The 26,907-nt window shown below is 58.8% G+C and overlaps 11 protein-coding genes across 11 annotated transcripts; 7 read left to right on the top strand and 4 right to left on the bottom strand.

Annotated features, from left to right (window-relative positions):
* Positions 1–5,111: 5,111 nt before the first annotated feature.
* J3D65DRAFT_415599 (uncharacterized protein) lies at positions 5,112–6,324 on the bottom strand. The gene is made up of 2 exons (XM_066796047.1): positions 5,632–6,324; positions 5,112–5,563 (listed from the first exon to the last, which is right to left on the bottom strand). The coding sequence occupies exons 1-2, from the start codon at positions 6,166–6,168 to the stop codon at positions 5,399–5,401; spliced, it is 702 nt and encodes a 233-aa protein (XP_066654792.1). The 5' UTR covers positions 6,169–6,324; the 3' UTR covers positions 5,112–5,398.
* A 159-nt stretch (positions 6,325–6,483) lies between these two features.
* J3D65DRAFT_628357 (uncharacterized protein) lies at positions 6,484–7,060 on the bottom strand (the record flags this gene model as incomplete). The annotated part of the gene is made up of 1 exon (XM_066800630.1): positions 6,484–7,060. A coding segment is annotated over exon 1 (430 nt), but the record flags the coding sequence as incomplete, so codon positions are not given.
* A 3,004-nt stretch (positions 7,061–10,064) lies between these two features.
* J3D65DRAFT_415397 (uncharacterized protein) lies at positions 10,065–12,094 on the top strand. The gene is made up of 3 exons (XM_066796044.1): positions 10,065–10,741; positions 10,815–11,030; positions 11,081–12,094. Exons 1-3 carry the CDS (start codon positions 10,541–10,543, stop codon positions 11,960–11,962), a joined length of 1,299 nt encoding a protein of 432 aa, XP_066654790.1. The 5' UTR covers positions 10,065–10,540; the 3' UTR covers positions 11,963–12,094.
* On the top strand, positions 12,095–12,798 carry J3D65DRAFT_415398 (uncharacterized protein). The gene has a single exon (XM_066796045.1). It carries the CDS (start codon positions 12,227–12,229, stop codon positions 12,677–12,679), a length of 453 nt encoding a protein of 150 aa, XP_066654789.1. The 5' UTR covers positions 12,095–12,226; the 3' UTR covers positions 12,680–12,798.
* Positions 12,799–13,814: 1,016 nt separating this feature from the next.
* Positions 13,815–14,978, top strand: J3D65DRAFT_415362 (uncharacterized protein). Its single transcript, XM_066796043.1, has one exon. The coding sequence runs from the start codon at positions 14,158–14,160 to the stop codon at positions 14,806–14,808; it is 651 nt and encodes a 216-aa protein (XP_066654788.1). The 5' UTR covers positions 13,815–14,157; the 3' UTR covers positions 14,809–14,978.
* A 272-nt stretch (positions 14,979–15,250) lies between these two features.
* J3D65DRAFT_415402 (uncharacterized protein) lies at positions 15,251–16,640 on the top strand. Its single transcript, XM_066796046.1, has 2 exons — positions 15,251–15,773; positions 16,154–16,640. Exons 1-2 carry the CDS (start codon positions 15,436–15,438, stop codon positions 16,419–16,421), a joined length of 606 nt encoding a protein of 201 aa, XP_066654787.1. The 5' UTR covers positions 15,251–15,435; the 3' UTR covers positions 16,422–16,640.
* A 218-nt stretch (positions 16,641–16,858) lies between these two features.
* Positions 16,859–17,494, bottom strand: J3D65DRAFT_604088 (uncharacterized protein; the record flags this gene model as incomplete). Its single annotated transcript, XM_066798252.1, has 1 exon — positions 16,859–17,494. One exon carries the CDS (start codon positions 17,492–17,494, stop codon positions 16,859–16,861), a length of 636 nt encoding a protein of 211 aa, XP_066654786.1.
* A 1,760-nt stretch (positions 17,495–19,254) lies between these two features.
* J3D65DRAFT_604087 (uncharacterized protein) lies at positions 19,255–20,241 on the top strand (the record flags this gene model as incomplete). The annotated part of the gene is made up of 1 exon (XM_066798251.1): positions 19,255–20,241. The coding sequence occupies one exon, from the start codon at positions 19,255–19,257 to the stop codon at positions 20,239–20,241; it is 987 nt and encodes a 328-aa protein (XP_066654785.1).
* Positions 20,242–20,924: 683 nt separating this feature from the next.
* On the bottom strand, positions 20,925–23,858 carry J3D65DRAFT_628341 (ferric-chelate reductase). The gene is made up of 2 exons (XM_066800629.1): positions 23,428–23,858; positions 20,925–23,374 (listed from the first exon to the last, which is right to left on the bottom strand). Exons 1-2 carry the CDS (start codon positions 23,610–23,612, stop codon positions 21,283–21,285), a joined length of 2,277 nt encoding a protein of 758 aa, XP_066654784.1. The 5' UTR covers positions 23,613–23,858; the 3' UTR covers positions 20,925–21,282.
* Positions 23,859–23,988: 130 nt separating this feature from the next.
* J3D65DRAFT_628339 (Ctr copper transporter family protein) lies at positions 23,989–25,189 on the top strand. The gene is made up of 2 exons (XM_066800628.1): positions 23,989–24,734; positions 24,789–25,189. The coding sequence occupies exons 1-2, from the start codon at positions 24,268–24,270 to the stop codon at positions 24,898–24,900; spliced, it is 579 nt and encodes a 192-aa protein (XP_066654783.1). The 5' UTR covers positions 23,989–24,267; the 3' UTR covers positions 24,901–25,189.
* J3D65DRAFT_678072 (putative GPI anchored protein) lies at positions 25,176–26,766 on the top strand. The gene is made up of 2 exons (XM_066803654.1): positions 25,176–26,031; positions 26,142–26,766. Exons 1-2 carry the CDS (start codon positions 25,612–25,614, stop codon positions 26,403–26,405), a joined length of 684 nt encoding a protein of 227 aa, XP_066654782.1. The 5' UTR covers positions 25,176–25,611; the 3' UTR covers positions 26,406–26,766.
* Positions 26,767–26,907: the final 141 nt, after the last annotated feature.

Raw genomic sequence — 26,907 nt, 5'->3', positions numbered from 1 at the left:
TCGCTGTCGATAGAACACGCGCGGCACCAATTGCTGCACGGGAACGCCCGTCGCTCTACACGCCGCCCTTTGTCTTCCAAATAGTCTCTGACAGACGGTCGTTGGATCGAAGGTAGCGCAGTGCTCTCCAACAGTCAGACTTCGCTCCCTACACATCACGATACGTGCCACCCTTACAACCGCAGCTAGCGCTTCCATCATCATCAACGTCTGACATGTCGCCAACTTACCACCAACTTAACAACCAACCACGCATCCAACCAAGTCAGGACTCATTTCATTCGCTCAGCTGCTGCCAACACAGAAACTCTGACAAAAGCTTCATCCCTAATCTCAGAGAAACTCACGGCCGGCTTGCTTCGTGCACACGCACGCGCGCCCGCCCGTCTAACCCAAACGCCGCAGAAAAGTCTCCTGACGGACGCCAGATCCAGCGCCGCCGCAACCGCGACCGCTACGGGGGCGGGCATTGAAAGCAGCCGAGAAAAAACAACAACAGCCGCTTTTCCTGGGGGATGCTTTGCTCCAAGCGAGGAATGGATGCAAGGCGCGAGTCGTGCGAATCGTGAAGCGCCGCATCGCAACCTAGATACATGCCTAACCTACTGACAAATGCTTATGTAGGTTGAGAGGCTGGACGGCGTCTCTTTTTGCCGCTGCTACACCGAACGAAATGTCCCTCTAGAAATCATCCTCTTCGATGATCAACTCAGCGGGCGTAGAATGGAGCGAAGCACTGTAGCCCTCAGCACGGGACACGATAGAAAACCATGGTCTCATCGTTGCAATCGACCAACAGGCAATAGCTGCTTATGTTTCGACAACACCTACCTCGCACCTCTTCATCTCTCTCGAGCGACAAGCAAAGCATCAGCCCCACCCACCGACCTCCCATCATAGCTTCGCGCCTGCCTGCCTGCCTGCCTTGCCCAAACGAGACAAGACGAGGCCTCGACGCAACTCAAACAAGGCAATCAAAAGAAAAAGAAGCTTCCGCGCGCGCCGCCCGCCGGCCGCCGGTCCGCTCCCATCCCAGGGCGGGCAGACATGCCGGCAGGGGGAGCTCGTCCGCTCAGGTACACGCTTGCACTTACTCGCCTTGCGCGCTTTGCTTGATGTTGGGCATCCGGTGGTGGGGTGTTGCGGTACTGGCTCCGAACTGGCGAACACTTCTTCTTCTCTGTTCCTCGTCCGTTCTTTTTCAACACTACTCTTTTTTCTTTCGACGTACCTTTGACGGTCTTTAGGACAACGCCAATTCACTCCATCTGCAAGTGGGATTTGACGAGAGCGCTCGTAATTTCAAGCACGCTGTATATGCAAGCAGCGTTCTTGTGCAACGTTGGGTGCAGCGTATCTGCGTAGGGCACATGCATGGCGCCGAAAGGAGATGATTTGCGCTCCATCAGGTACTTGCCGTCTGTCTGCCTCTTCTCCCAGAATGGGTCTTCCCACAAGAGAAATGGACTGCAGGCCGTTCCCACAGAGCACATGGTGTGTAACGCCAACTGAATAGTGATGACGACGACGCACAGCTCCTGTCGCCGTGCGAAAAGAGAAGAGCGATTACACGGAATGCGCGTTAAAATTGCGCAATGCTGCTTGTGGCCCCCCCTTTTCGATGAGAGAGACGCAGGGCCAGAGTCTGGACTGCTGTAGCTGTCGCGGCATGGCATAAGGCAGGAGAGCAGGCATGCATGTATGCCGCTCGCACGGTAGATATGTATGTAGAGAAATCCGTTTTCGTACCTGCTGGCCGGCTCTGCAAGTATCCGAGAGGCGCATCTGGTACGTACGGTACGGCACATGCGATATGTACATGTGGCATGGATAGGGCAGATGGGCGTTTCGCAGTTGCTGTCCACTTGTGTCACCAGCTGCCCACGCGGCCAGCCAATTCGGACGCATGTGCTACGAGAGGCAGGCTTCTAGACGTTCGCCAACACCTGCTGTAAATTCACAATCAGACTCCAGGGCGGAGAATTCTCGTCTCTCGTCGTGGCCGGCTGGATAGAGGTGCCGCGACAAAAGGGCCTTCCCTGTTGGCTTTTCGTTGGTACCTGACGGCGGTGGACCTCGCTGTTGCACGGTGGACCTTCCCGGCCGGCCGCAGCGGGCCTTCCCCTCCCCTCCCTCCCCTTTCCTGCCCATCCCCTGCGTCAGTCTCTTCGGCATCAACCGCACATCCACCTGAAACGGACGCGAGGAAAACCGGAACAGGAACCTAACCAACGGCCAGCCAGCCAGCCAGAAACCTAATCGCCGGCTGTGCCTGTTCGCATCCGGCCAGATCTGGCATTTGCACTGCCATCGCCCCGCCTCTCTTGTGCAATCTTCGCTTCTACTGCTTTGTTCAGCCCGGGATATTCTTGTTGAAGGTCGAGAGTTTCTCTGACACTTGTCGTGAGATTTCACCTTGAGTGTTCATCACCATTTTTTTTTTTTTGTTGCCCTCCTCCTGCTTCTGCTTCATCTGACAGGAAGTATCCAAGCCTAAGCACCAAGCGCGCAATGCAAAGATTAACCATGTGTCAGAACAACATGGCTCTTTGAGAATCCAGGCTGCCCTTTTCGGGTGGATTGGCTCAAAAGAGCGTAGCACACGAGAAGGGAAAAGCTCACGCTGACGCAGGAATGCTTTGCCTGCCCCTTGCACAGAAAAAGGCCACCTCCGCTCAGGTACCAACAACGGCTTGCAGAGGAATTGTGGGTTCGGACGGTGGTGAGCTGTCGAGGTGAAGTGTCACGGACTGGGCTGCCCGGCGGCGGGGTTCCTGATCTAACGCAACCTTGATCGAAGCACGGCACTACTGCTTCCCTGCCCTCAGCAATACCGCCAGCAGTCATGATGGACGACGATGCCTTATCCCAGTCACTCCACCAAATCACCATTTCCGACTGCGAGCGACTTGTTCCTCTGGTGCCTGAAAGATCCCATCGACCCCAATGCCCTTGCCGCAGACTCGAGCTCTTGTCCTCGCCCCCTGCTGCGAATCAATCCACATTGGTATGTACGCCGCCAACTTCTGCCCGAAGGTCAAGGACTTCACGTCATCAAGTATTGTCTGCCTGGTGAGACCACCATCTGACGTTTATCCAGACGCGACGACGGTCTGCGGGCCCGGCCGCTCCGTCGTTCGAGAAGAGCGCGCGCAGGCTCGCTTTTCGCTTACGCACCACTCACCACCCGCTTCCTTCGTCTTCCCGTCTGACTGCATCGAACAACACCCTGCCTCACCTCACCTCACCTTACCTCCGCGATTTGCGGCCGCGGCATCCTTCGGCTTCGGCATGTCCTGCGTGCCCGCCGCCGCGAATGAGTAAACAAATGACTGATCTCTTGCAGCAGTAACATCAACGACGCATGTCCGTGTCTGTCTAGCTCACCCAACCACGCGCGCTCTCAAACGCGACCATGAGTCACCTGCCTCTCGAAGAAGCAGGAGTAGCAGTCACTTGGGCTGACGTTGCGGACTTCTGGCTACCCCTCTGCCTCTGCTCACGTCACCTTGGCCATCCATCTATTCATCCCACCTCATCAGCATCATCAGCATCATCATCTTCCTTCTGCCGCACGGCACGGGCGAGGAATGAGGAGACAGCTAGACGGACCCCACGATGCAAGCACGCCGGCAAGGCCCGTCCGTCCGTCCGGCCCACTGCATGTACGCATGCATTGCATACGGACACGGCGGCGCTGCCTGCACACGCGCCCCACTTGCTGCCGTTGCTGCTCTTCTTCTCCCACTTGTTCATCCTGTCTGTCGGTCTTTCAATGACTGACCCCCTTGCGTCTCGTCTGCCCTCTTGAGTTCTATTCAAGCCGGCGATGCAGCGCAGACGGAGCAACTGAGAAGTTTTCAGCCCAGCCTCCCTCTCCTCCGTCACCCCTTTCATTCTTCAATCCTTCATTCCTGCCGGCGCGTCTCGTCCAAGGATAGAATGTCCTCGTCGCCTTTGTGTGCTTCACTGCCCTGTCAGCTGTTGGATTGTAGACAGACGGACAAGCAGGGAGGGTAACAGGTCCACGCCGTTGCAGATGGAAGGATCATGTTCCGCCGCCCGTCCGTCCGTCCGTCGGTATCACACATGCGCCGCTAAAGTAGGCAGGCAGGCGAGCCGGACCGCCCGCTGCGCAGCGCAGGGCGGGCGAGACAGACGGAGAGCCAAGGGCACACCACCACCAATGTGTGTGCGGTGGCGCACGTGCGGCTGCCTGGGCTGGCTTCTTTCGTGACGACGTGAGAGGCGAGACTGGCTTCCTAGTCTTCTTCTCTCCCGCCTTCCGGCCCGCCCGCCAGCAGCAATAAAGCCCTTTCGTCATGGCCTTGTGGGTGGGCGGGCGCAGCAACTGCGCACCAGGCACCCACACTGGTAACATGGTGATGTCAAACCATGGCGGACACGCAAATGGATAAGAATAGCATTGCAGGACCATTTGGCTCGAGACCTGCGGGCTGCTTGGATGACAAGGTCGTTGGAGGAGTGGGATCGCGTGTGCAGTGAGATGGGATGGGATGATGTAGGCTCGTCTGGCGTGCGGCGGCGGCGTTCCTTCGCCGTTGATTGTGCTTGGTGAAGTTTTATTTTTGGATGGGGAGTTTTGGTGGAAGTGTTGTCTCTATAGGTTTGGATGGGTTATGGTTTTACAAGACGGTGTTGGTGGAGGAGAGAGAAGTGACTGAATGGATCGCCATCTTTTGTATGCACACATATCCCATGAAGTTGCAACGAGGTGGATGTATCGATTGAAATGGACTTGACCTACCAGATGAATACATAGCTCCAAGAATGAGTCTTTGCTCTCATCTGCGCTCGTTCTCATCCAAGCCGTTTGTGGCTAGGAGCAGCCCAGCTCACTGGCCCATTAGAGCAGCATCAAGCTCCTTCTCAGCGGCAGTACATGCTCGATTCGGTACATTGAGAGAATCTCTCTCAGCCCAGCCCAACACAGCCCAGCCATGCAGCCACCCACCCAGCCAGACGAGACGAGACGAGTCGAGTCGAGTCGAGTCGAGTCGAGCCCAGCTCCGGCCGCGGCCGCCGCCGCCGCCGCCGCCAGCAGCTGAAGTGGCCGCCCGGGAGGCCCCGCTCAGCCAGCCAAAACAACCCACCTCCCTTGGCTGAGTGGGAGGAGGAGGAGGAGGAAGTGTGTAGGTGTGTAGTCCAGCCAACCCGAGCCCACCAGCCGCTATTCAATCAACTTGCCTGCCTGTCTGCCTGTCTGCGCCGTCGACCGAACCAGGGCTACCATTCAGCCAGGATGAGGACGCGCGTGTGTGTGTGTGTGCTGTGTAGGCAAGGCCAGGCAGACAAATGAGTGAGCCAAGTACGAACGAACCGCCCACCCGTCCGCCTTTCCGTCGTCCCGTCCGTCCGTCCGCCCGCAACCGCGTAATTACGGATAGGCACTGTAGGTGTGTGTGTGTGTGTGTGTGTGTGTGTGTGTGTGTGGTGAGTGAGCGGACGGATACGTAAGGTAGCTGAGCTGGGTAGCTAGCTTGGTGGTGGGCGGCGGGCGCGGCGGCACGGCTCGGTGCTGTGCTACGGTACACCAACCTACCTACGCTCATTACTTGGAGGTGCGGCAGGGCAGGGTAGGGCCGGGCAGGGCAGGGTAGGGGAGCGTACACTGTACAGCGAGCACCCACCTTGCTTTACTACCTTAATTTGCTGTGCCCGGGGCCTTCCTGCCTGTGAGCCTGCCTGCCCGCCCGCCCCCCTGTCTGTGAGAGGTTGGATGCGTGTGTTGTGTTGTGCGGTGTGGGTGTGGAAGTTGTGGTGATGAAGTGCATGAGGTAAATACATAGGTAAAGCTGGTGCGTAGATTCCATTCCTTCCACGCCTTTGGACAGTGGAAGGGTTGACACGCTCAGTGCTTGCAATGCCAACGAGAGAGGACGGAATGCAACATGGCAAGCGAGCAAAGCACGCACGTAGACTGGCACGACAGAAGCCGCCGTGCGCGCGAGACCACAAGGAACTAGAAGCTGGCTCGACGGAACTGTCTGCCTGCGGTGCCTGTCTGGCTGCACACGTGCACCACGCGCACGCAAAGACGGTGAGGGGAGGAACCAACGCCCAAGTCTCGTGGTCGACTTCTGCCGTGTCGCTTCTGCACACCGACTGCCTGCGCTGCCATGCGATGCGCTTCTGCGATGCATACATACATCACTCTACAACCCTACATGTACTCACATATGCAAGTGCCATGCCATGCCCATGCCATGCCCATGCCATGCCCATGCCATGCGCTGGCGTTGGCGTGTCCCGTCCGCCCGCCCGCACCCCCGTTCCCGCATCGGTTTTCCCCCAGCTTTTCCCTACCGCCCTCGTCCGGCCTTACATGTGTAATATAGGGAAGAGATCGGATCGGGCGACACGGGTGAAAGAGGGAGGAAAAAGGAGGCGTGCGCAGCTGGCATGCGTCGTGTGGATGGGTGGGTGGACGCCTACTTGCTGTGCTTGCTATACGACAGTCTAGGCCGTTGGTGTGTTGGTGCTGGCTGCAAATCTGACGCGGGTTAAGGTTTTTCTTTGATTGAGCTGCTTCCGGACGCTGATGATGATGATGATGATGATGTGGACGTGTGACGGGAGTGATCTGTACACGTGACGTCTTTGGCTGATTTCCTTGCCCTCTCTGCGGCGCTCTCTTGTGGCCCGTCGGCTGTTTGATGGAACGGGCTGGGCGGTGGGCATCAGGGGCGGAGAAGGTCTCATCCTGTTTCTCATTTTCTGACGATGAAGAAGGAGGCTTGGAAGGAAAACGGCGAGTGGTTGGATAAAGGTGAGGGATGAGAGTGGCGGTGGTTGGTGGTGGAGTGGAGCGTTGCAACGAGACGAGGCAACTGGAAATGCGACAGATCTCATGGAAGCGACGGACGCGACGGCGCCGCCCGCCAGCCGCCTGCCCGCTTGTTGGTGGGCGATTTGAGTTTTCCGGCTTGTCATGTTGGCCCAGCTGGACTGACTGGCGCAACGGGCGTGAAACTGACTAGAAATAGGAGTTGAGGCGGAGGGATTTGACTGACTGTTTGGCGGAAAGGGCCGACAAGGGCGATGGACGACGAGGGACGACGGACGATGGTGATCGCAAGAAGGCCAAGGGGCTTGCTTGCTGCTTCCCTTCCTGCTGACGTTGACTGGGTAGGTTTACGACAGCTCAGCCACGCTGGGACGGGGAGCGGAGCGATTCGATGCGATATGCGATGCAATGCAATGCAATGCTATGCAATGCACTGGACCGCTGACGGGAACAGAACCAACCTAACCTAACCTAACCTTGCCTGACCTCGGGCAATGCGGAAAATATTGTTTCCTTTTGCCTCGTCGCCGTCCGGCACGCAGCCGCGCGCGCCATCAGAGGTCCTTGGCGCCCGCCTGTCATACAAACACCACGACCCTGACCCTGACCCCGACCTTGACTGCCCGCTCCTAGCTCACATCACCACCTCCATCCGACTCCTAGTCGCCTCACCAACTTTGCTTAGCTCCAGCCTGTTGCTGACGGCTGCGGTGCTGTGCTGCACTCGAACCGAACGGAACCTGCAAAGCTCTCGCGCGCCGCACCGAGCCGACCGCACCGCGCCGCGCCGCTCCTCCCTCGTTGGTGTACCACACTCACACGACCTGTGAATTGGAGCCGACTGTGCAGCGCAGCGCAGCGCAGCGCAGCTCGCCTGTCGCACACACGTCGCCTCTCGTCGACGCCGAAACGAGCGTCTCCCGTCTTGCCGCCGCTCGCCTCGGCTTCCGTTCGCTCATGGCCGACTCGGAGCCATGGATCATGTCTCCAAGCCTACTTGGACTGTGGTTTAGGCGTCGTCCAGAGCCTCTCAGCCTACGTCATGCTGCCCCTGTCCGTCAAGTCTTCGACCCCCTTTTGCCGCCCCGCGACGGTCGATTGCTACCCGCGCTGGCTGCTTCCGACGGGAGTCGCTGTTTGTGTCGGTGGCCAGTGGCGCCCACGGCTTCGTCCCATGGCAGCGCCATTCATTCTTCTCGCCTTCTCTTTGAACGCCACGCTCGTTCCAAACCCGCCACCGGCCAGCTGTCTCCAACGCCCCGAGGGCGCTTTGTCCAGGAGATTTGACGAGCACGGCATCCAATGGGACCGCCAAAGTGGCCTCTCGCCCGCCAAACCTATGGAACCCATGTCCGGGGGGACGTGTTAGCGGCGCGCCAGCCCGCTCGTGCCCGTCGCGAATTGCATCTGACGGTCCAAGGCCGCCACGGCTGCATCATGGTTGCAAGGCTGACCCGTTGCAGGCGACATGGCAGCAAGATGGGGGAGCGCCAGCCACGCCAGCCCTACCTGCTGTTGCTAGAGACATCTGTCATCTCGGCCGCCATGTTTGCCTCGCCCGCCGTTCATGCGCGCGCGCGCCCGAATCGTCGACGGCCCTCGGCCACTCCGCTGACCTTGGCTTCTTCCTTGCCGGGATCTTGGTGGTTTGCTACAGCTGAGACAGACACGCAGAACGAGCGCGTCACCATACGGCCTCGTTCCTGCTGCTGCCACGTACCCCGGCTTGCTCCCGAGTCTCACAATGGCCCGCCTGTCGTCTGGTTGACCCTTTTTTTTTTTTTTTTTTTTTTTCTTCTTTCTTGTTCATCTCTGCCTGCCAACAACGCCCGCCGCCTTGGCCATTCGGCGTGGAGGCAATCGAAAAGGTAACCCTGATCAAATTCGGGCTACCTTGCACAATGCAGGTCCGCATCTCTTCCGCTCGCGGGAGGGCCAGGATCTGGCCGTCGTTCGGCTGCCGAGCCATCCGTGGTAGGGATATCGATGCCAGTGGGAATGGCGCGGCGGAGTAGCCGCTCCTGCACCAGCGGTCCTGGAGGTCTAGCGTGCCACCTTTTCTTCGGCCAACAGATCATGGGAGCAAAAGCACGCGGGGGTTTCGCTGGCGGAGCGCCGGGGCGGTGCTCGGGCTCGGGGAGAAGACAAGAATCAAACAAGCTCTCGCCCTAGACATGTGTCCTCGCCGTCATGTTCCAGAGAAAATGATGCGACGCGTTGGTGATGGCGAAGGAGAAATTGGCAAAAGGGCGCACGTTCACACATTGTCGTTTTCCAGAAAATTCTCCCGCTGCAGGCTTTGACTAGGCTCTCGCGTGTGGTGCAAGGGGGGGGGGGTGGAGGTGGTGCAAGTGCCGACGGTGGCTCAGCGCGCGGGCACGTTGGTAGCAGAGGAGTCATTTGGGACGTCTGACGAATCGCGAGGGCGGCCGGGGGGTGGTCCATGGATGGCGACTTCGGGAGTGACGCTCGAAGGAGAATGAAGCATTTCAGAAATGACAGACGAGATGGATTCGCCTCCTTTTTTTTGTGTGTGTGTGTTGTGTCTTTGCGGGTACAGGCACAAGGGCGCGGCGGACGGCGAGGTTCCGGATGACGATAAGCACTAGAGGGAGACACATGCAGCGGGCTGGTGCTGGGTCGAGGTCGAGGCTGCCTGTGCTGTACGGTACCAGAGTCAGAGTCGTCACGCGGCCAAGCAGAGGGGAAAAGGCAGTGGCAGTGGCAGTGGCAGTGGCAGTTGAGCTGCGCAAAGAGCGAACAGAGAACAATCTCCGAGGGCTGGGGTTCACGTCTGCCGGGAATTTTGTCATGTTTTTGTCATTGGTGTCTTTATTGTCTGTCTGGTGCTTGCCGTGGCGGAGGGAGGGAGGGAGCGAGCGAGCGAGCGAGGGGGAGTCGGAGGATGGGCGGTGCGGTGCGTAAGCTGAAAATCAGCGAGGCGAGGCGAGACGAGAGAGAATGGATGGCAGAGAGAGGTGGTGGCAGGGAACAGGGCTGCAGGGCCTGTCAGTCAAAATTTGCAGGACGCTGGATCTGCGGGAGCGGTGCGTTGCGTTGCGGTGCGGTGCGGTGGTTTTTGTCCCGTCGTCAGGTCAGTCAGGTCAGGTCGGGTCGCGTGGCAAGCACCCAGCAGGGCATGTAACATGGTCTCGCTCCCGGGCGGCGATCGTGTCTTGGGCTGCTGGGAGTTGGGACGGCCCAGGCACGAACGGCACTGCCCGTCACCGACGGCGGCCTTGGCCTTGGCCTTGGACTCTGCTCTCTCTCTCTCTCTCTCTCTGCCTTGGCTGCCCTGGGACGCACCCGTCTCCCTCCCGCTTCCTCTAAAAAACCAGGACCCCGCCCTCGGGTCCTACTCTGCTCTACTGCAACAAAACTCCAAAACCTCGCTCCTCCTACAGCCGCGACCTCTCTCCTCCCCTCCCCTCCCCTCCCCTCCGTTGCAGCTAGTCCTCGGCTTCGGCACCGCGACCACAGCCCTGCCCTCCGCTCCGCTGCCCTGCCCTGCCCTGCCCTGCCCTGCCCTGCCCTGCCCTGCCCTGTCACGCCCTGCCCTCGTCCTCTGCCCGCCGCCCTGTCCTGTCCTGCCCTGCCCTGCGGCCCGCCACGCCCTTGTGTCACCATCACCCTTCGTTCATTACCCAGGCCATGACACGCGCTTGAAAGAAAGGCGGACAGTTCCATCCCCGGGGGTTTTCTTCTTCTCCTCCACCCACCCCGCCCGAGCAAATGTACCCTCAACACCAACCCGCCCAAGGTCTTCCGCAGCAGCAACCTCCTCCTCACCATCACCAACAACCTCTCCACCAGCCCGTCCCGCCAAACAACCCTCACCCGCACCCGCACCCGCACCAACCTCACTGGCCGCACCCTTCGCAGCCCTCTCCCCACCAGCCCAACGGCGCCTATCCGCCTCCACCGCCGCCCCAGGTACGTCGTCGCATTGTTTGTCAAACATTTCTCTCTCACCCCCCAAAGCTGACCTCAACTCCTCCCTCTCCAGTCGCACCCTCTCCCTCCTCCTCCCACCGACCCGCGCCCCGACATGACTTCTCTCCAACAGCAGCAGCCCTACCGCTTGCCGGCTCCTCACTCCATGTACTCTGGCCATCCTGCGCCGCCGGATCCGTACAGACCCCCGCCGCACATGTACCAGCAGCACCAGCCCGCCCCGCGACAGAGGACTGCCATTGCTTGCCGCTACTGTCGCAGGCGCAAGGTACTTTGGCCGCCTCTCCTGTTGGCCCCGAGTCTTGCTAACGCCTTCAGATTCGCTGTTCTGGTTTCGAGGCTTCAGAGGACGGCCGTTGCACCAATTGCGTGCGCTTCTCGCAAGAATGCATCTTCACGCCCGTCTCTGCCCAGACGCAGGCCTTTGTTCCCGCTCACACCGTCTGGCGTGGAGCTGGACAGCCGCCGCCGCTCTACGGCGCATACGGACAGCCTCTCCCGTCTACGCAGCCTCCGCCCGACAGCTATCGCTCGCCTCATCCTCAGCCCGGCTATCCGCTGCCTAACCCCGGCGCTGGACCGAGCCCGTACTCTGCCTCTGGCCCGCCGCCTCCCGGTTACCCGCCTCCTCCACCTGCTCCGGGCTACGATGACCGCGGCCGTGATTCGGCAGGAAGGAAGCGCCCAACAACCGAGCCCCACACGCCGACTCTGCCTCCCCCGAATCCTGCTGCCGCCTCCCAGCTGACGGGCCACCGGCCCCCTGAGTACACCTATCCTGATCCGACCAACTTGACTCCGGCTGCCGCATCCCCGGCCTCGTCGACGGCCTCGTACCCGCCTGGCGCTCCGCCCCAGCAGCCGTACTATGCGCCGCAACCACCGCGCCGCTCGAGTCCTCAATCCACCTACTCGTACGACCCTAGCCGCGCGAGCAGCAGTCCCCACACTCAGGGCGCACCCAGTACCCCTGGCGGCAGTGCCTACACCTACACGAGCGACTCGACGCTGAGGCCGCCGACTACCATGCCGCTCAGAAACGACGGCAGGACTCCTCCCCCAATGTCGGCCACGAGCGCCACATCGACCGGCAGCTCCAGGGCTGGCATGCGCATCTCGGACATGGTCAGCGGCAGCGACAACACTCGAAGCGCAACCGATGCCGACATGCTCAACGCGCTCAACCGCAGAGGAATGTAAGCTTAACGAGAGCATGGCGAGATGAGCGATGAGACTATGGACCTCCCGAAGCTGAGCCGAGGAGCTGGTTCTCCGCGCCGCGCTCTACATATGAGAGAGAGGTCTGCCATGAAACACGACTTTTGGGTTTTAAAGGTCGGGCAAAACTTTCCGGGTTCCATTGAGCCGTAATATTCCAAGTTTCCGGGCTCTCCCGAGGCTTACGTCTGAACGGATCTCATACTCAACACATTCCGGTGTGGGCGGTTTTTTGAAGCGGATTAAATGCCTTTTCCTACGCCTTCCCTTTCTCTTTCCTTCTTCTCCTCATTGCGGTTTTTCCACAATCCTCGTCCGTCTTCCAGCCGACGGTCAACTTTGCGGGCGGCCACCTGTCTTGCCTTTTTTTTTTTTTTTTTTTTTGCTGCTGATTTGCGTTTTTGCGAGGTCTCGGAAGTGTTTTATGATTTTCATACGGAGATTCCCCCTTGGGACGGTTGCGGTCAAAATCGAGCCTCGATACCTGTCGTTTCCGGATACGCGTCATGCTTTTTTTGGTTTTCAGTCCTTACGTCGTCTCGAATCACCCTTGTAATTAGACATCGAGGTATTCCTTCTCAGCTGGGAAGCAAAAAACGAGTTGCTGGGATGCATTTCCTTATTTTGACCCCTGGTGATGACGTCTGTCGATGGAATGTACTTTTGAGTTTCTTTCCATTGTTTTGTCAAATCGCCTAGGCGCACTCTTCGGGGAGGTCGATTGACGCATTAAGAGGGTTGGAATGCTGTCATTTCAGCAGCAGAGGGCAGCGAATGTTGATGGACAACACTGGGGTGCAAGGCTGTCTGAAGTAACGTCTCACTCACAATCCAGGAATCATGGAGTTACACCAACTTTCCCCAGACCGCGCTGCATTGAAGCTCGCCGCCGCATCGATTGATTTGACATTCATGGCCCCCCGTTTCCGCTCTCGGTATGAGCTCCACCAGCGGACGATCAATCCTGGCTGGCGACCACACGCAGGCGTTTGAAACCTTGGGGCCCAACCCACGGACGATCCAAGGAGCCATCTCCCCCATCTGGACACTGGTAGCGGCGCGGAAAGGATCGATATCCCAGGCTGTGGGGGATGCAAACGCGGAGACGATGCTCCCGTCGACTCTTGACCGTCGAGGACATGCAGCGTCAGCACGGCAACAAGCACCACAAGCAGCCGCAATAGCCGCAGCGTGTGGTCGCAAATCCAAGGAGAAGTTGCATGGTCGAAAGCGCACCTCGACTAAGATAGGGCGAGCCGCGCCGCGCGGCGGCCCGCGCCTGGCTCCAGAATCACGCGGACGGGACATGTCTCATCAAGGGACTGGCGCCTGCGGTGGCCGTGCCCGAGGCCGACGGTGGCGTGAACGGACATGGACTACCGACCAGCCCTCCCGCCTCCCGCTCAGGCCCTGCTTGGCGCACGTAACGACACCGGTCGTCCTTCACCGCCGAGCATCACCAGTATTTGTTGGGCTGCCTGCTCTGTGCTGATGAGCCAACTTTTGATCACTTTTTTTTTTTTTTTTTTTTTCCTCTCTTCTCCCTTTTCTCCGGCCGCTTCGTACCCAATGCGACAATCGTCAGAGGATCAACGCAGAGGGCATCAAATCAACGCACGACCGCGCCCACATTCAGCACACCGGCGACGGGCGACCATGTCAAGGCGCGGTACGGCACGGCACGGTACGGTTGTTGCCTGAAGCCATGGCTGATGAAATCCACCTCATCCCCTCATCAATCATGGCGCCGCGACCGACCTACACTCCAAGCACCGCTTGCTCCAAGCGAGAGAGACGCAGAAGAAGCACAAAGTGAGTAGTCACTTGCAACACGGACGCCAACGACCCCAACGGCGCTTGTCCGCACGCCACCGCGTGGCCCGGTAGTCAACACTGCCTCAACCCTTGCGGCCTGTCAACCTGCCCCGCTGGGGGCCATGGACAGACAGGGCACGTCACCGGCCAGAGACACCACGACGAGCCGCCACCGCCGCCGCCGCAGGTGCAGCACATGTCAAAAGGAGCATCATCAAGCGTGTCCCCCTCCATCCCTTGGGACTGTCACCGTGGCACCGGTAGCATGGCCTTGGTAAATGAACAGGAATTGATAATCCGTCTGATATGTCTCATCGCCTCGCGAGCGCGCGCGCGCGCGCGGGCTCGCTCCCTCCCGCCCCATGTCCGAGGCTCGCTCCGCACCGCACTGCACCGCTCAACCCACACCGCAGCCGCGCTTGGGAGGGATTTTCCCCGCTTGGGCTCGACGACATGACCGCCGCCCGTCGAGCAGCTTCAGCTCCCAGCTCCAACTCCTGCGCCAACGCCCGACCTCGCTTGACGCTCCGTGCCACGTCAGATCCGCGGATGAATGGCAGCATCTGTGCTCGAGCTCATGCTGCTCTCACGCCTTTTCCTCTGCAGAAGAGGGCCAAAGCAGCAGCAGGCCGGACGAGGGCAGCACCCGCAATCGGAGATGGGGACGCACGGTGTCTGTCGGATGTAGGCGAGGGAGGGAGGGAGGGGCAACCGAACAAGGCAAGAGCGCGGCTCTCTCCTCGCCAGAGACTGCCCGGTGGGCAGAGCGTCGGAGAGTTAGACGCGCGGATTTACCGCTGATGAGCACCTTGGCGGTGCGGCTGGCTGGCACAACGTCGTTTGCGGCGTTTTTTTTGCCGCGACTCACGACGACGACGACGACGACGACGACGACGACGACGACGATTCATCAGTCAAATCGGCGCCCATGCTTGCACCACCACCAGCACGCATTGGCGTGGTGTTTGGCCCGAATGCGTAGTCAGGCATGCGGGGGGTTCGACGTCAGGTAGGTGGATTCTTTTTCTCTCGCTTTTTTCTTCTCACAACCTTCTCCGTCCTCGCATTCACGACGGGGTCTCTGGAGAAGGGGAAACCTTGTCAAAAGATGGAGAACGGGCGGGGCAGGGGCGGGAGGCGGTGTGGAGACGGGGGCGTACGCCTCTGGGAGCTGACAAAACACCCGTTCTTGGGGCGGCATGACGACGATGATGAGGAAAAGGGGGGAAGAAGGAGGATGGAGAGAAGGCAAATCCAACAAGAGCTCATTCATGTTTCTGTCTGTCCCTCGGAGCTTCTCCCTTTCTCCCCCCGCTTCTCCGAGATGCTCGACGCCGCCACACGTGCGGGATCATGGAGGCGGCTATTGGACTGCATCTGGAAATAGCAGGTTGGGGACCGGGAACACAGGGACGGCTCGCGGCGCGGGCGTGGCCATCGCCATGTCAGGTCCAACGACGGGCGGGCGGGCGGACGGACGGACGGGAAGAGAAGGGAGCTAGGCGCGGCACGCAGCAGCAGAAATCCTTCACGGTGGGGAGCGTTCGTTGGAAGAGGGGACAGGGGCGAACTCGTGGTGCCGGTACGTTTTCGGACGTACCAGTTGCTCCCTTCCGGCAGCAGCACCACCACCAGTCACCATGGCCAAACCGGACTTGTCTGATGGTGAAGATGGCCATGGCGGACAGACGGGCAATGAGAGCACCTGCCAAAAGCGTCCAAGCAACGATCGAAGCCATGGCCCGCCCAGGACCTCCTCTAGACAAGGGGGGAGGAGGCCGGCGGCGTCAGCGCACAGGGTGGTCGACCAGAGCGACGAGGGGGAACAGGGCAACGCAGATACAGAGCGGTCCGGGCCGGCAGGGAACAGCCTGGAGAGGATTCAGTGGGCCACCACGCTGCGGCGGGTGTGCGGGAGACTTCTGTGGGGCGCTTGCTCCGCAGCGAGCGTGGTGATAGGTGGCCGTGATAAAGAGCGGTGAGTGCCTTTGCTCAGACCTCGCCATGGCCCTCTCTTTCTCTCTCTCTCACTTCTCTGCTGCGAGCGAGCGACGGGCACTCCGGCACGGACGGTGTGTCTTCTGACCGCGCCGACCCAGCTCGACGACCTGGTTCTGACGACGGCGGCGATTCAAGAGAGAGCTTTGAGCGAGCCATGCCCGGCCGACTCGACTCGCTGGAGCGGGCGTGCGCCGGTGGAGATTAGCAAAGGGCACGGCACCCACGCGCTGTGCTTCTTCTCTGCCCGCACGCTACATGACGTAGGTACTAACCTATGTCCATGAGCCACCACCCTCTTTCAGGCGAATGTCGTGCGTTTTTTGCTTGATTGGGAAGGTTGAGCTGATCGTGATGAAGATCCGCGGACGCATGGTCGAACTGCGGGAGGGAGCCCTCTCTCCATGCGAAGGACGCTTGGACGACGATGACCCTGTCTCTCTTCTCGCGCTTTGGACGCGTTTTAATGACGTTTTCCTCATTCATGCTACTGCGATCTGCGTCCGCGCCGCAAAAGGGGTATCTTACAGTGTTTCGTTATGAGCAGCTATGTTCCTATTCGACCTCCTGTCCGGTCAGGCCTATTCTAGACCACCATGGAACAGTCTATATGAGCCTGGTTGACTAGTTCGCTCGCGTCGTGTGTCTCCTGTCACCCTATCAACCTGACAGTTTATACACGCTGGACTCAGGGGCGTTAGCTTTGCCAAGTGCAAAGATTGAGTTTACGCCGTGTTTCTTAACAGCATCACGGTCATCATACAAACGCTCGAAAGGAATTTACCTCTTGCGGGAAGAAGATGTCCATCGTCCCGACGCCCTTGCGCCCTGCACAACTCGGATTCAAAAGGTTCCGACAGCCAGCATCAAGGCGTTCATCCGACACAGTGTCGTTCGAGCGTAGCCATTGACGACAAGAAGGCCCCTGACGGAATGCCTAACCAACCCCTGACCTCGAAACCAATAAAGAACGGAAGACTTGTTGGACTTGAGCGCATCTCATCTCGGCACAACCGTCACATCATCAAAGCAAAAAACACTCAGACTCTAGAGCAAACACCGCCTTCATTGCCCACCATCCCTAAACAACCCCGTAGCCCCCTTACCCAGTCTCCTCACCCTCGACTTCACCCCCTCCCTGGCCTTCCTCACCTCGTCGATATCTAGACCTAGAATCCGGAACGCACGCCGTTTGCGCCGTTCCCTCTTCTCCCTCTTTTCCCGCGCCAGCACCGCGTCCACCCGCACCTCGACGTCCTCGCAGTCTTCGCACAGCCCGATTCGTCGGACTACGTCTGCCGTCGGCGCCGCTGCTCTTTCTCTTGCTCTTGCTCTAACCCTCGCTGTTGCTGCGGCACCAGCACCACTCCCATCACTACCGCCGTCATCGACAACGCCACTGCGCCTCGCCGCGGAAGATCCGCCCAACAGCTGGCGCTGCTGCTGCGACGACGACACGGACAGCGACTCCAACTCCAACTCCTGCGACCGCAGCGACGGCGACGGGGACGCGGCGGCCGCATCGCGTAGAACGTACACCTGACCAGCCTGTACCGTGGGGCGTCTGCCGTCACTCGCAAAAGCGCGCAGCAGCTGCGCTTCCACGTCTGGGCGGCGGGCTATCCAGCATTTGGACGGGCAGGGCCGTAGCTGCAGCTCCTGGTGTGTGCAGGAGTAGAGGTAGGTTTTTCTTTGGCACATGTTTGCTTTGGACAATGTGTGTGTGTGTTGAGGACGACTGTCTGTCCGTTGCTTGCCCGTCTGTCTGATTGCCTCGGTTGTTCTCGACGATGACGGTGCTCCTCCGAGGCGCCAGAAGCAGCAGCAGAGAGAAAAGTTCGAGGGAGAGGTGACTGATCTGCGAAGGAAGTAGGTCAGTGCGCTGAGAGTAGGTAGGTAGGTAGGTAGGTAGCGGGGGATAAAGAAAGAGTCGTCGTCGTCGTCGTCGTCTTTTGCCGTCGACAGACAGAGTGACCGCGTCGCGTCCCTTGTATTTCCTCCTTGGTCCTTTGTTCCCGGTCCTTTCAGTGGTTTGGTTTGCCGTTTTTGTCGTCCTCCATCTCCGCAGTCCAGAGCACCACTCCACTCCACAATCCACCGTAATAGCTGGCGTGCTGACTGGCTGGTTGGCTGGCTGGCTGGCTGGCTGGCTGGCCATGTGGCTTGGGCTCAATCATCATCATCATCACCAACCCCACCCACCCGACGACCAGCACGACCTTCTCCCACCGCCATGTGGCATGCCGGAACTTATGTTTGTTCTAACAGCCGCTGGCCGCGCTCCTGCTGGCTGCTCCCCGTTTCTTTTTCTTCCCCGTCGCCTGCTCACCCCATGTGTGCGTGGAGTTAGCGCCAGAGAGTGGCCCGGTCGTTTGCCATGTGGCAGTCCCAGTGATCCAGCAGTCGACCGTGTCATTCTCGTGCTGCCTGCCGATACCAGACCCGTCTATATGATGATGAACCAACTATATTGTTGATAGTAGCAGCAAGTAGGCCAGCCAGTTCCGCGTTCCCGCAGCCACAGACAGCACTTTGCTCAATCCTCGTCCCCTCCCTTCTGTGTTCCTCGAGAAGCGATCTCCTTTGCCGAGCGACGATGCCAACTCACTCTCTCACACACACGCAAAATGTCCTTCGCCGCCATACCCGACTGCGACCTATACCCGCTGCAGCGACCTACGGACGGCCCGAATATCCCATGATCGACCCCCCGACGGCCCGGCGGTTGTGCGTACGGTGTGACTAATTGACTTATCGAGTGTGCCATTCGCTGTACTTCCACTGCTTTTGGTATGCTGTTGCCAACATGGATATACAGGCTGAGAAGAGTGTTTGGAGGAAATGCTGCCTGCCTGCCTGACGCGCTGGGGCAAAGCACGCTTGAAAGAAGAAAATCTGTTAGCAGCACCACCCCCAGAGGGCAGAAATGCAAAACAAGAGAGGTCCATTTGCGCAGCTGGCTGGCAGTCGCAATATTTTGCGGTCGAATGACCCTCGCCGCCCTCGCATTTCAAGGCGATCTTGATCCTCCTTCTCCACGACTTTGAAAGGCGGGGTCCGGCAGTACAGCTTAAAGCCAACGTGCTGAAGTTTGAACACGACGTGGTATCCAGCTGTCGTTGAAGTCGTCAGGCCGTTCCATTCGTCTTGTCCAATTTCGTGTTCAGAGTTGGTCGCAGAGAGAGGCAAGATGAGGTGTCCGTAAAAGAGACAATGAAAAGACCGTTTGAGCGAGCGCTTCCCAAAGCGACGGACGGGGAAGACGACGAGCTTTGTTCTCCACCACGCACCCTTGTTGCATTTTCCCGTTGCGGACTCCCCATCCATCGTCACTTTCTCTTTGTTGGGTCCACCAGCACCACCTTGTCAAAGATGCATAGGAAGGAAGTCGACTGGTCTTCCAACCACCGATACTTCTCTGTCCAACAACAACACTCCGAGCGCTTCCATCGTCCGCCGCCATGTCGACTCCGCCCCGTCGAACGACGCGCTCTTTCACCGCCAAGCGCGACTCTGAGCCCGGCCACCAGAGCAGCGCCTGGGACAGCGGACGGCCAGCGCAGTACACGCCAACAATCACCTCGATCCACCAGCAACAGCAGCAGCAGCAGCAGCAGCAGCAGCAGCATCACCAACGACGACAACAACAATCTCCCTGGCCCGAGCCGCGTCTTCCGCGACGCCCAATACTTCAAAGCTCACCTTATGGTGTCGTTACCACGCTGCCCTTCTTCCTAAGCCTCATCATCCTGCTGACTGGCGCGGTCGGCGAGTACTTCAAACTCTGGCCCAATTCCATCACCCCCGCGCCCGCCGACTTTGGCTGGATCGAGTACATCCCGTACGCCCGCATCGCGCGCTTCCGCGGCGCGCAGCACGGGGGCGATGGTGGCGACGACGACGACGACATAGCATTCGCGCTCGGCAGCCCGCAGCACGCGGCCTTCGCGACGGCCGCCTGGCGCGTCTTCAGCGCCACAGACGCCAACGTGAACTGGACGGACCCGCGCAAGACGCAGCCGACGCCCGGCGAGTCGCTCGCGTGCCGCGCGAGGGTGGGCGCCGAGTACGCGCGGCTGGCCGAGCTCTGGAGCCCGGAGCGCGCAAACTACATCAACAGCACCGACCCGCACGACACGCGGCTGCTGCCGTACCGGAAGCCCCTCCTCGGTGGCTTGTCGGGCGCGCAGCTGCGCGGCGTTGAGAGCGTGCTGCGCGTGGCGTATCGCGACGCGCTGTTCTTGTGCATGACGCTGACGGGGAAGAGGCGGTGGTTGACCATTTTGGAGTCCAGTGAGATGCCCGATAGTGCGTGGTATTTTCCGGTTGGCGTGGAGGAGAGCGGTGCGGCGGGCGAGGAGAAAGAGAACACGGGTCTTGGGGGTGATGGAAAGGTTGCTGGAGAAGGGGGAGATGTTGATGGGGGAAATGTCCCGGTAGAAGGCTGATGGAGATAATGTCACTTTTCAGGGATGGGGTCGAAGGGAGAAGGAGTTGTAGAAGGAGAGGTCGCGTGTATGATGAGTTGGTTAGCCAAACTTGGTGAGGTGGATTGCGGGTAGGGGAGTGCGTTGGTTCAAGCATCGCTCTTACAAGCTCTTTCTTGCTCAGGATTCCTCTTGTCTCGTTCAATATGGGCGCAGAAGGACCTCTCTGTATCTAGTGTCGGACTGTTCCTGTACGCGTCAACTTTGAAAGCCTGGATTTTGGAGTAAACAGTGAATTCCATACCCGACCAGTTGCCCATTCGCGGAGAACGCGACCGCCATAGCCCTCGTCCTTACTCCACAAATCTCTGAGCTGGCAAGACTTAGCTTCTTCTACCCCTCGGAACTCGCGCTTCCTCCCCAAACTCTCTCAGTCTCGCCTCGAGCTGCAGATTCAGGGCCTCAAACCTCTCCGATTTCCTACTTTCGCTCCGACGCCATTGCCTGTCGCTGAGGGGTTCGAAGTTGCAGAAGCGCTTGGTGGCATTGCTGTCGGGCGTTCTGAGGTGGGTTTGAAGATGAGGAAAAAGGGCTGGGAAGACGCGTCGTGGTCGTCTCGTACGCGTTGCGCTAACCGGATCAGGAAGATGCTCGACGGCAGCTTAAGAGGGCAGGGCATGAACATCAATTCTGTTAGTTCTTCGTATAGAAATTGTTATTATAAGTACCAGAGGAGCGGAAATGTGGTTGGGCATTTGTTGCAGGTTTTGACGTGAGTTTGCAATCTGTTTTCCTTGTTGCTCTTCAGCGGCCACGAAACTCAAGATATCAATACACACTCACATATTTTGGAAGCTTGCAATTCTCGTTCAGCATCTTCTTCTCCATGCTGCTTGCCAGCTGTTGACCAGAACCAAAATTTTAGTCTACAACACTAACAAAAAGCAACCGGTTCTCCCTTCGTCTGTGGTATCATCCAAACCCATCACGAAATAAAAAGACCAAGAAGGTACAGTGACGCCAAATTAGACGCCTAAGATGTGACGATTCAGACCTGACAAACTACCACCCAAACCTCTCCCCATGAAACCAAACGCCTTGCGCCCCAGTTCCCTTATGCACAGCGCGCTCATCACTGAGGCGGACCACGCTGTCTCTGCAGTCATCCACCAGCCCAACCGGCCCACACGCCACGACAGCCGTCTCGCCCAGGGCCTGCTCCAGACTCTTGCGAATCACACTCCGTGGGTGCGTGCGGCCGGCTAAAATGTGGATGGCGGGATGCAGTGGAGTAGCGTTATTGTTGGCAGGCGATGAGGGCGAGGGAGAGGTCATTAGAGGGGTAAAAGGGGGTGGAGAGGAAGGAGGAGATGGGGCGTTTGTAGGAATCTCGGTGCCGGCATTGACAGGAGGATTGGGATCGCGGGTTTTGTTGCTGTTAGGGTTAACGCCGCAGGTGCATTCGCGGTTAGCGGCTGAAATGGCATCCTCATCTTCGACTGTTGCGGTACAGCAGCAAGTGTCGTCGGGGCACGCCTGAGTATTCTTTTCGTCGCCTTCGCCAAGTGTAGACGCGTTGCTGTCATCCACCTCGCGTTCGCTGTACCTGTCACCAGATGCGCGCTTCTTTTCGTCTATAAAGGGGCCGGCGACTGTGTCGGGCGATTGGGGCTGCTCCTCGACGACTCTACTGGGCCTCGCAGTTGTCGATTGCGATTTTTGCTCCTCTGTAAAGCTGGGATCGCAAGTAACATAGACGCTCGACTCTACGTCGATATCTGCGCCCGACGAGTGCAGTTGCGCAACCTGGTCCTGGACAAGCGAGAGTTGCGACGCAAACCAGCTCAGCTGCCCGCGCGACTTGACCACCCAGACCAGGCGGACGCGGCGGGTCGCAATGGCGCCGGGGGGCTGTGAAAAGACTCCGGAACGTTTGTGCGGAGCGGAATCGGCTCGGGTTTGCCAATGCGCAACTAGGTCCCGCAGCAAAGGCATGATGAAGGTCGCACCCGTGCTGCCTGCAAATAAAACAACGCTGTCAAACTGACGCAGGGGCCTGATCCGGCCATATGGTCCATCAATGGTGACCGCTTTGGTCGTCTTGGCGGCGGATGCTGCATTAGCTGGCAGCATGTTAACCTTTTCGGCATGTGCCAAGAAGCGCTTGGTGGCACCATTTTCAGACTTGATGTAGAATTCCATTTGCTTGTCGCCTGGAATTGATGCAATGGAAAACGGGTGGCTTTGGAGAGGAACGACCGAGTGACAGGAGAGGAACACATGTTGCCCGGGTTTCCAAGATATCGGTGGGTTTTTGATGGTCACACGGGTAGTGTTGTGAGGCAGAGGCGTGAAATCGGCTTTGCAGGCCCAGATGCCAGACATGTGGCCATTGCGCCGCGGCTTGGGATGGAAGAGGGAAACGTTGGTGTAGAGCATCCAGGCGGCCCGCACGAAGCGGTCAAAGCAAACGAGGGCGACCGGAATCCAAACGTAGACCCGGACGTACATTGGCCAGGAGCTAACGTGTTTGTAGACAAAGGCAAGGAAGACGGCGAATGAAATTAGATGCTGAATCACGAACACCTCGTAGCGCCAACCACGAATTGGAGCGGCGGAGCTGAACGTGATCCATAGGAGCAGGCACCAGGAAATCAGGCCGTGTTGTGTGATGGAGTCGGTGCGGATCTTGTCGCCAATGTAGTTGTATGGAGCCCAGTCTCCAAACCAGTACCCCATGTGGATCGTGACGGTGAGTAGCAGCGTGCGGGACACCCATCTGTGCAGCCAGTTTAGGCGCTCGTAGCTCGAGCCAGTCAACCAACCGATGATGTTGTTTTTGCCGGCCAGCAAGAAGATTAGAGGCAGCTGCGCCACAGACATGCAGCCAGTGCGGTAGCCAATGTCTTCAAAGGACCATTGGTCATTTAGGTTGAAACCATAGAAGCACAGGGCCAGAAGCGTCGCTGCATTGGCCAAGACCAGAAATGTGTTGCCGACAGTCGGCACGCGCAAGCGGAAGCCGCGGACCACCCATGGCGCGAATGTGGCATTGGTCGCTTCTCGAAGGATTGCTGTTGCAGTCGCGTTGATTCGTGAGGCCAAAGACTTTGGTTTTGCAGGAGTTGGGTCACCGTGCTGGGCGGCCCACAATCTAGATGATGTCAGTCGAAGTGGATCCAGCGGGAGATGTGCGCGTGTACCCACCTCTGCCGGTAGATCATGTAGTTGGTGATGTTTACCAGCGTCGCGGCTGCGACAAAGGCGCCCACGACGGCCCAGTACATTTTTTGAAAAAGCTGCAGCGACGGCAAGCCGGTGGGGCTGGACGACGACATGCCGCCCATGCCGGTCATGTCCATGCCGGACATGTCATGCCTTCTGGCCTTCATTTTGCGAGGCTAGACCAGGCGTCGGGCGTTTTGGGAATTGGAAAGTCGCGTGTTGCGACACAGTTATGCCATGAGGTTTCGTCGCGTCGCGAGGCGTCGAGATTGAGGCTGGTCGGTCGGCGAGAAAAGTAGTTGCGGGCGTGCAGCGAACAGGTGTGCAAGTGGAGTGGCACAGGGCTGAAAGTGAGGGCGAATGCAACGCTACATGTGGGTTATGTAGGCTGGCGGCAGAGGGCTGAAGAGGTGGGATCGGATGCAAGATGGAGGTGAGGTGGTGGATGCGACGGGCCAATGGCGAGCCAGGAGTCCCCTGGTTACTAAGAACTGCCTCAAACTCACGCCCTGTCCTTTGGCTGGCTGCTTCAGAAAGCCACCGCACACGCTCAACCTCGGGCTGCGCCTCTTCTTTCTGAAGCACCCTCTCCGACAATCTCACTTAATTGAGCACATCTGCGCAAGTTCCCCCTCGCTTCGTTCGCATCCGTCCTTCAACACTTCTCCCCAACGCTTATAACAACGCCACTGCCTCCAGATCAGACATCCAGGCCTCGGAGAAGCAGTCTGGAAACTGCGCCATCGTTCGCGCACCGACAACCTCGTGCTCGTCCCCGAATCAATTCCCGCCTGGCCTCCTCCGCGACGCTTTTGGCCAAGAATGATTAAACGACACGATGAAATGTCCGGCATGGACATGTCTGGCGGCGACATGAGCTCCATGGACGTGTCGGCAATGCGCATGACCTTCTTCGCCAGCTCCACTACGCCGCTCTACTCGGACCAATGGACGCCACACACGGTCGGACAGTACGCGGCCACTTGCATCTTCCTGATAGCCCTGGCCGTGGCCTGGCGGGCGCTCTTTGCAGCCAAAAGCATCATCGAGGAGCGATGGCTGGCCCAAGCCCTTCAGCGCCGCTACGTCGTGGTGGCGGGCCAGACACCCGAGTCGGAGCGCATCAAGCAGGACGCGAGCAGCAGCCCGGGTACTCTGATGGTCAATGGCGTGGAACAAAACGTCGTCGTCACACAGCAGCAAATCAAGGGTCCTCAGCCGTGGAGATTCAGCGTCGATCTGCCCCGCGCCTTGCTTGCCACGGTGATTGCTGGAGTCGGCTGGTTGCTGTAAGAGTCCATCGGATGTGCTCATCACGCTGGATGCTGCTAACACTGGCACAGGATGCTCGCCATAATGACGCTCAATGTGGGATACTTCATGTCAATTCTCGGCGGCACATTCCTGGGAGAGGTGCTAGTGGGGCGCTACGTGCAGGCCATGGCGGAGCACTGACGGCGGGACGGCTTACGGGTTACATTCGCATCATTTACTTTTGCTTTGCTGTACAACTGTCCACTGAAGGCGAGGAGTCTTGGGGTCATTTTGCTCTCTCTAAAGCATAGACGAGGTGACAGATGCACCAATTGTAAACAAAGAAAATAAATAAAAAAAAAAAAAAAAAAAGGCCGCTCGCCGTCGAGCCCAGCTGGATGGGTAAAGATACATTAGGCTAGGCTGACTGCATCGGGTCACCCCTGCCCGACGCGAGCGCGATGGCTTCCTAATGTGCTCAATTGCGCGCATCCCATGTACCCTACTCCTCTGGTACCGTAAGGTACCGTAGACTCCGCTGTCATCAACTGGTCCGTCGCCCCGGCCCGCCCAAACATCTGGACCAGCCCTGTCTCCATCTGCATGTACTGTACATGTAGTCCTGGACAAGCTGCCCATTTAAATCTCTCTCGGATTGCTCACATCCACTCTATCCACCTCCCCTACCGTCCATCAAACACGATCAAAACCCTCTCGACTTCCTCCCGTCAGCTGAACCCTCCACTTTAGACGCAAACCTTAACTCCCTTCCATTCCGCCTCCCCGCTTCAGCTTTGCTATATTCAAAGCCCGACGCCCATTTGGAAATCATTTCCGTTTCCACTCCCTCCTCTCACAACACCAGTTCACCCAACCAACAACAAGGAAACCAATTGAACCGCGACCACCAAAATGCGCCTCACCTCGACTCCACTCATCCTGCTGGGCCCTTCGCTGGCCTCTGCCCACTTCCTCTTGAACTGGCCCACCGCGCGCGGCTTTAACGACGACAAGGCCGCCGAGTACCCATGCGGCGGCTTCGAGACGCCCAGCACCAACCGCACCATGATTCCCGTCAACGCGCCCTTCCCCATCCAGCTCGACATGCACCACACCGAGGCCAACGTCCAAGTGCTGATTGGTCTGGGCAACGACGTCGGTCCCGCCTTCAACTACGTCTTGCGGCCGCTGCTGCGCGAGCGCGGACCCAATGACTTTTGTCTGGGAGGCGTCGTCGTGCCCGGCATGCTGGGCGGCATGAACATCAGCGAGGGCACCAACGCGACCATCCAGGTCGTCACCAACGGCGATCCCGATGGCGGATTGTACCAGGTACGCCCCCACCTCATTCTTCCCCATCTCGCCGCAGTCTTTCTTGCACCCCAGCTCCACGCGCAAACCACACAATAGCAGCACAAGCTAATCACAACACAAACATTCAGTGCGCCGACGTCACCTTCACCGCCGCGCCCCTCTCCGAGTCCGACTACAATGCCCACTGCTCCAACAGCACGGGCGTCTCGGCCGAGTTCACAAACACCAATGCCAACGCCAACCAGTCCGAATCCGGCACCACCGCGACTTCGACCGGCACCGCTCCCAACGCGACGGCATCGGGTACGTCGGCTGCCGTCGCCGCCTTCGAACCCCTCAGCGCCTGGGGCCTGCTCGTTGGCCTGGGCGCCGCTGTCGTGGCTGGTCTGTGAGGCGGTTGAGACGCGGTCGTTATGGTGGTGGTCGCAATGGTTGGAGGAGAGAAGGCGGGGAAGCGCGTTCGTTGCCATGGAAAGCGCCAGTTGACGTCGTGGACGCGGGTGGTCGCGTGCAGCAGGGCGGAAGTTTGTTTTCGTATTCGGGACGCACTAAAACTAGGTGGTCCGGTTTGCTTTCGGTCCCTCTCTCTCTCATCCCTGGTAGCTGGCGACCTTTGGCAGGGATGGCTAGCGGCGCGAATGGACGACCATGAGATGGAATGTTGTGCTGCGGCGCTGGTAACCAACAACATGGGTTACGCGGTACGGGTCAGACGCGTGCTGAGGCAATCTAATACCTTGCACACGCGCGGGGGGGGGGGGGGGGGGGGGGTTGCAACGTGAGGCGGGATAGCTAGGATATGATCCATTGCAACAAGAGAAGAACATGCAAAAAATGAAAAATAAAAATAAAATGACAGAAGAGCGGTCGACATAAAACTGGTGCTGCGGAGGC

This window comes from Phyllosticta citribraziliensis (assembly GCF_038025025.1).
Source record: "Phyllosticta citribraziliensis strain CPC 17464 chromosome Unknown J3D65scaffold_7, whole genome shotgun sequence".
Taxonomy (NCBI): Eukaryota; Fungi; Ascomycota; class Dothideomycetes; order Botryosphaeriales; family Phyllostictaceae; genus Phyllosticta; species Phyllosticta citribraziliensis.
The sequence above is the reverse complement of the archived record's forward strand: the minus strand, read 5'-3'. Positions and strand labels throughout refer to the sequence as shown.

Excerpts from the sequence above, each read along its gene's own strand:
- J3D65DRAFT_678072 (XM_066803654.1), top strand. The coding sequence starts at position 25,612 with ATGCGCCTCACCTCGACTCCACTCATCCTGCTGGGCCCTTCGCTGGCC. Across the intron at positions 26,032-26,141 it reads CCGATGGCGGATTGTACCAG|TGCGCCGACGTCACCTTCAC; the intron begins GTACGCCCCCAC and ends ACAAACATTCAG.
- J3D65DRAFT_415362 (XM_066796043.1), top strand. The coding sequence starts at position 14,158 with ATGTCCGAGGCTCGCTCCGCACCGCACTGCACCGCTCAACCCACACCG.
- J3D65DRAFT_415398 (XM_066796045.1), top strand. The coding sequence starts at position 12,227 with ATGCCTTTTCCTACGCCTTCCCTTTCTCTTTCCTTCTTCTCCTCATTG.
- J3D65DRAFT_628341 (XM_066800629.1), bottom strand. The coding sequence starts at position 23,612 with ATGAAGGCCAGAAGGCATGACATGTCCGGCATGGACATGACCGGCATG. Across the intron at positions 23,375-23,427 it reads TACATGATCTACCGGCAGAG|ATTGTGGGCCGCCCAGCACG; the intron begins GTGGGTACACGC and ends GACATCATCTAG.
- J3D65DRAFT_415397 (XM_066796044.1), top strand. The coding sequence starts at position 10,541 with ATGTACCCTCAACACCAACCCGCCCAAGGTCTTCCGCAGCAGCAACCT. Across the intron at positions 10,742-10,814 it reads CGCCTCCACCGCCGCCCCAG|TCGCACCCTCTCCCTCCTCC; the intron begins GTACGTCGTCGC and ends CTCCCTCTCCAG. Across the intron at positions 11,031-11,080 it reads GCTACTGTCGCAGGCGCAAG|ATTCGCTGTTCTGGTTTCGA; the intron begins GTACTTTGGCCG and ends TAACGCCTTCAG.
- J3D65DRAFT_415402 (XM_066796046.1), top strand. The coding sequence starts at position 15,436 with ATGGCCAAACCGGACTTGTCTGATGGTGAAGATGGCCATGGCGGACAG. Across the intron at positions 15,774-16,153 it reads GGTGGCCGTGATAAAGAGCG|ATCCGCGGACGCATGGTCGA; the intron begins GTGAGTGCCTTT and ends ATCGTGATGAAG.
- J3D65DRAFT_628339 (XM_066800628.1), top strand. The coding sequence starts at position 24,268 with ATGATTAAACGACACGATGAAATGTCCGGCATGGACATGTCTGGCGGC. Across the intron at positions 24,735-24,788 it reads GCTGGAGTCGGCTGGTTGCT|GATGCTCGCCATAATGACGC; the intron begins GTAAGAGTCCAT and ends ACACTGGCACAG.
- J3D65DRAFT_415599 (XM_066796047.1), bottom strand. The coding sequence starts at position 6,168 with ATGTATGCATCGCAGAAGCGCATCGCATGGCAGCGCAGGCAGTCGGTG. Across the intron at positions 5,564-5,631 it reads GTGGGTGCTCGCTGTACAGT|GTAGGTTGGTGTACCGTAGC; the intron begins GTACGCTCCCCT and ends TAATGAGCGTAG.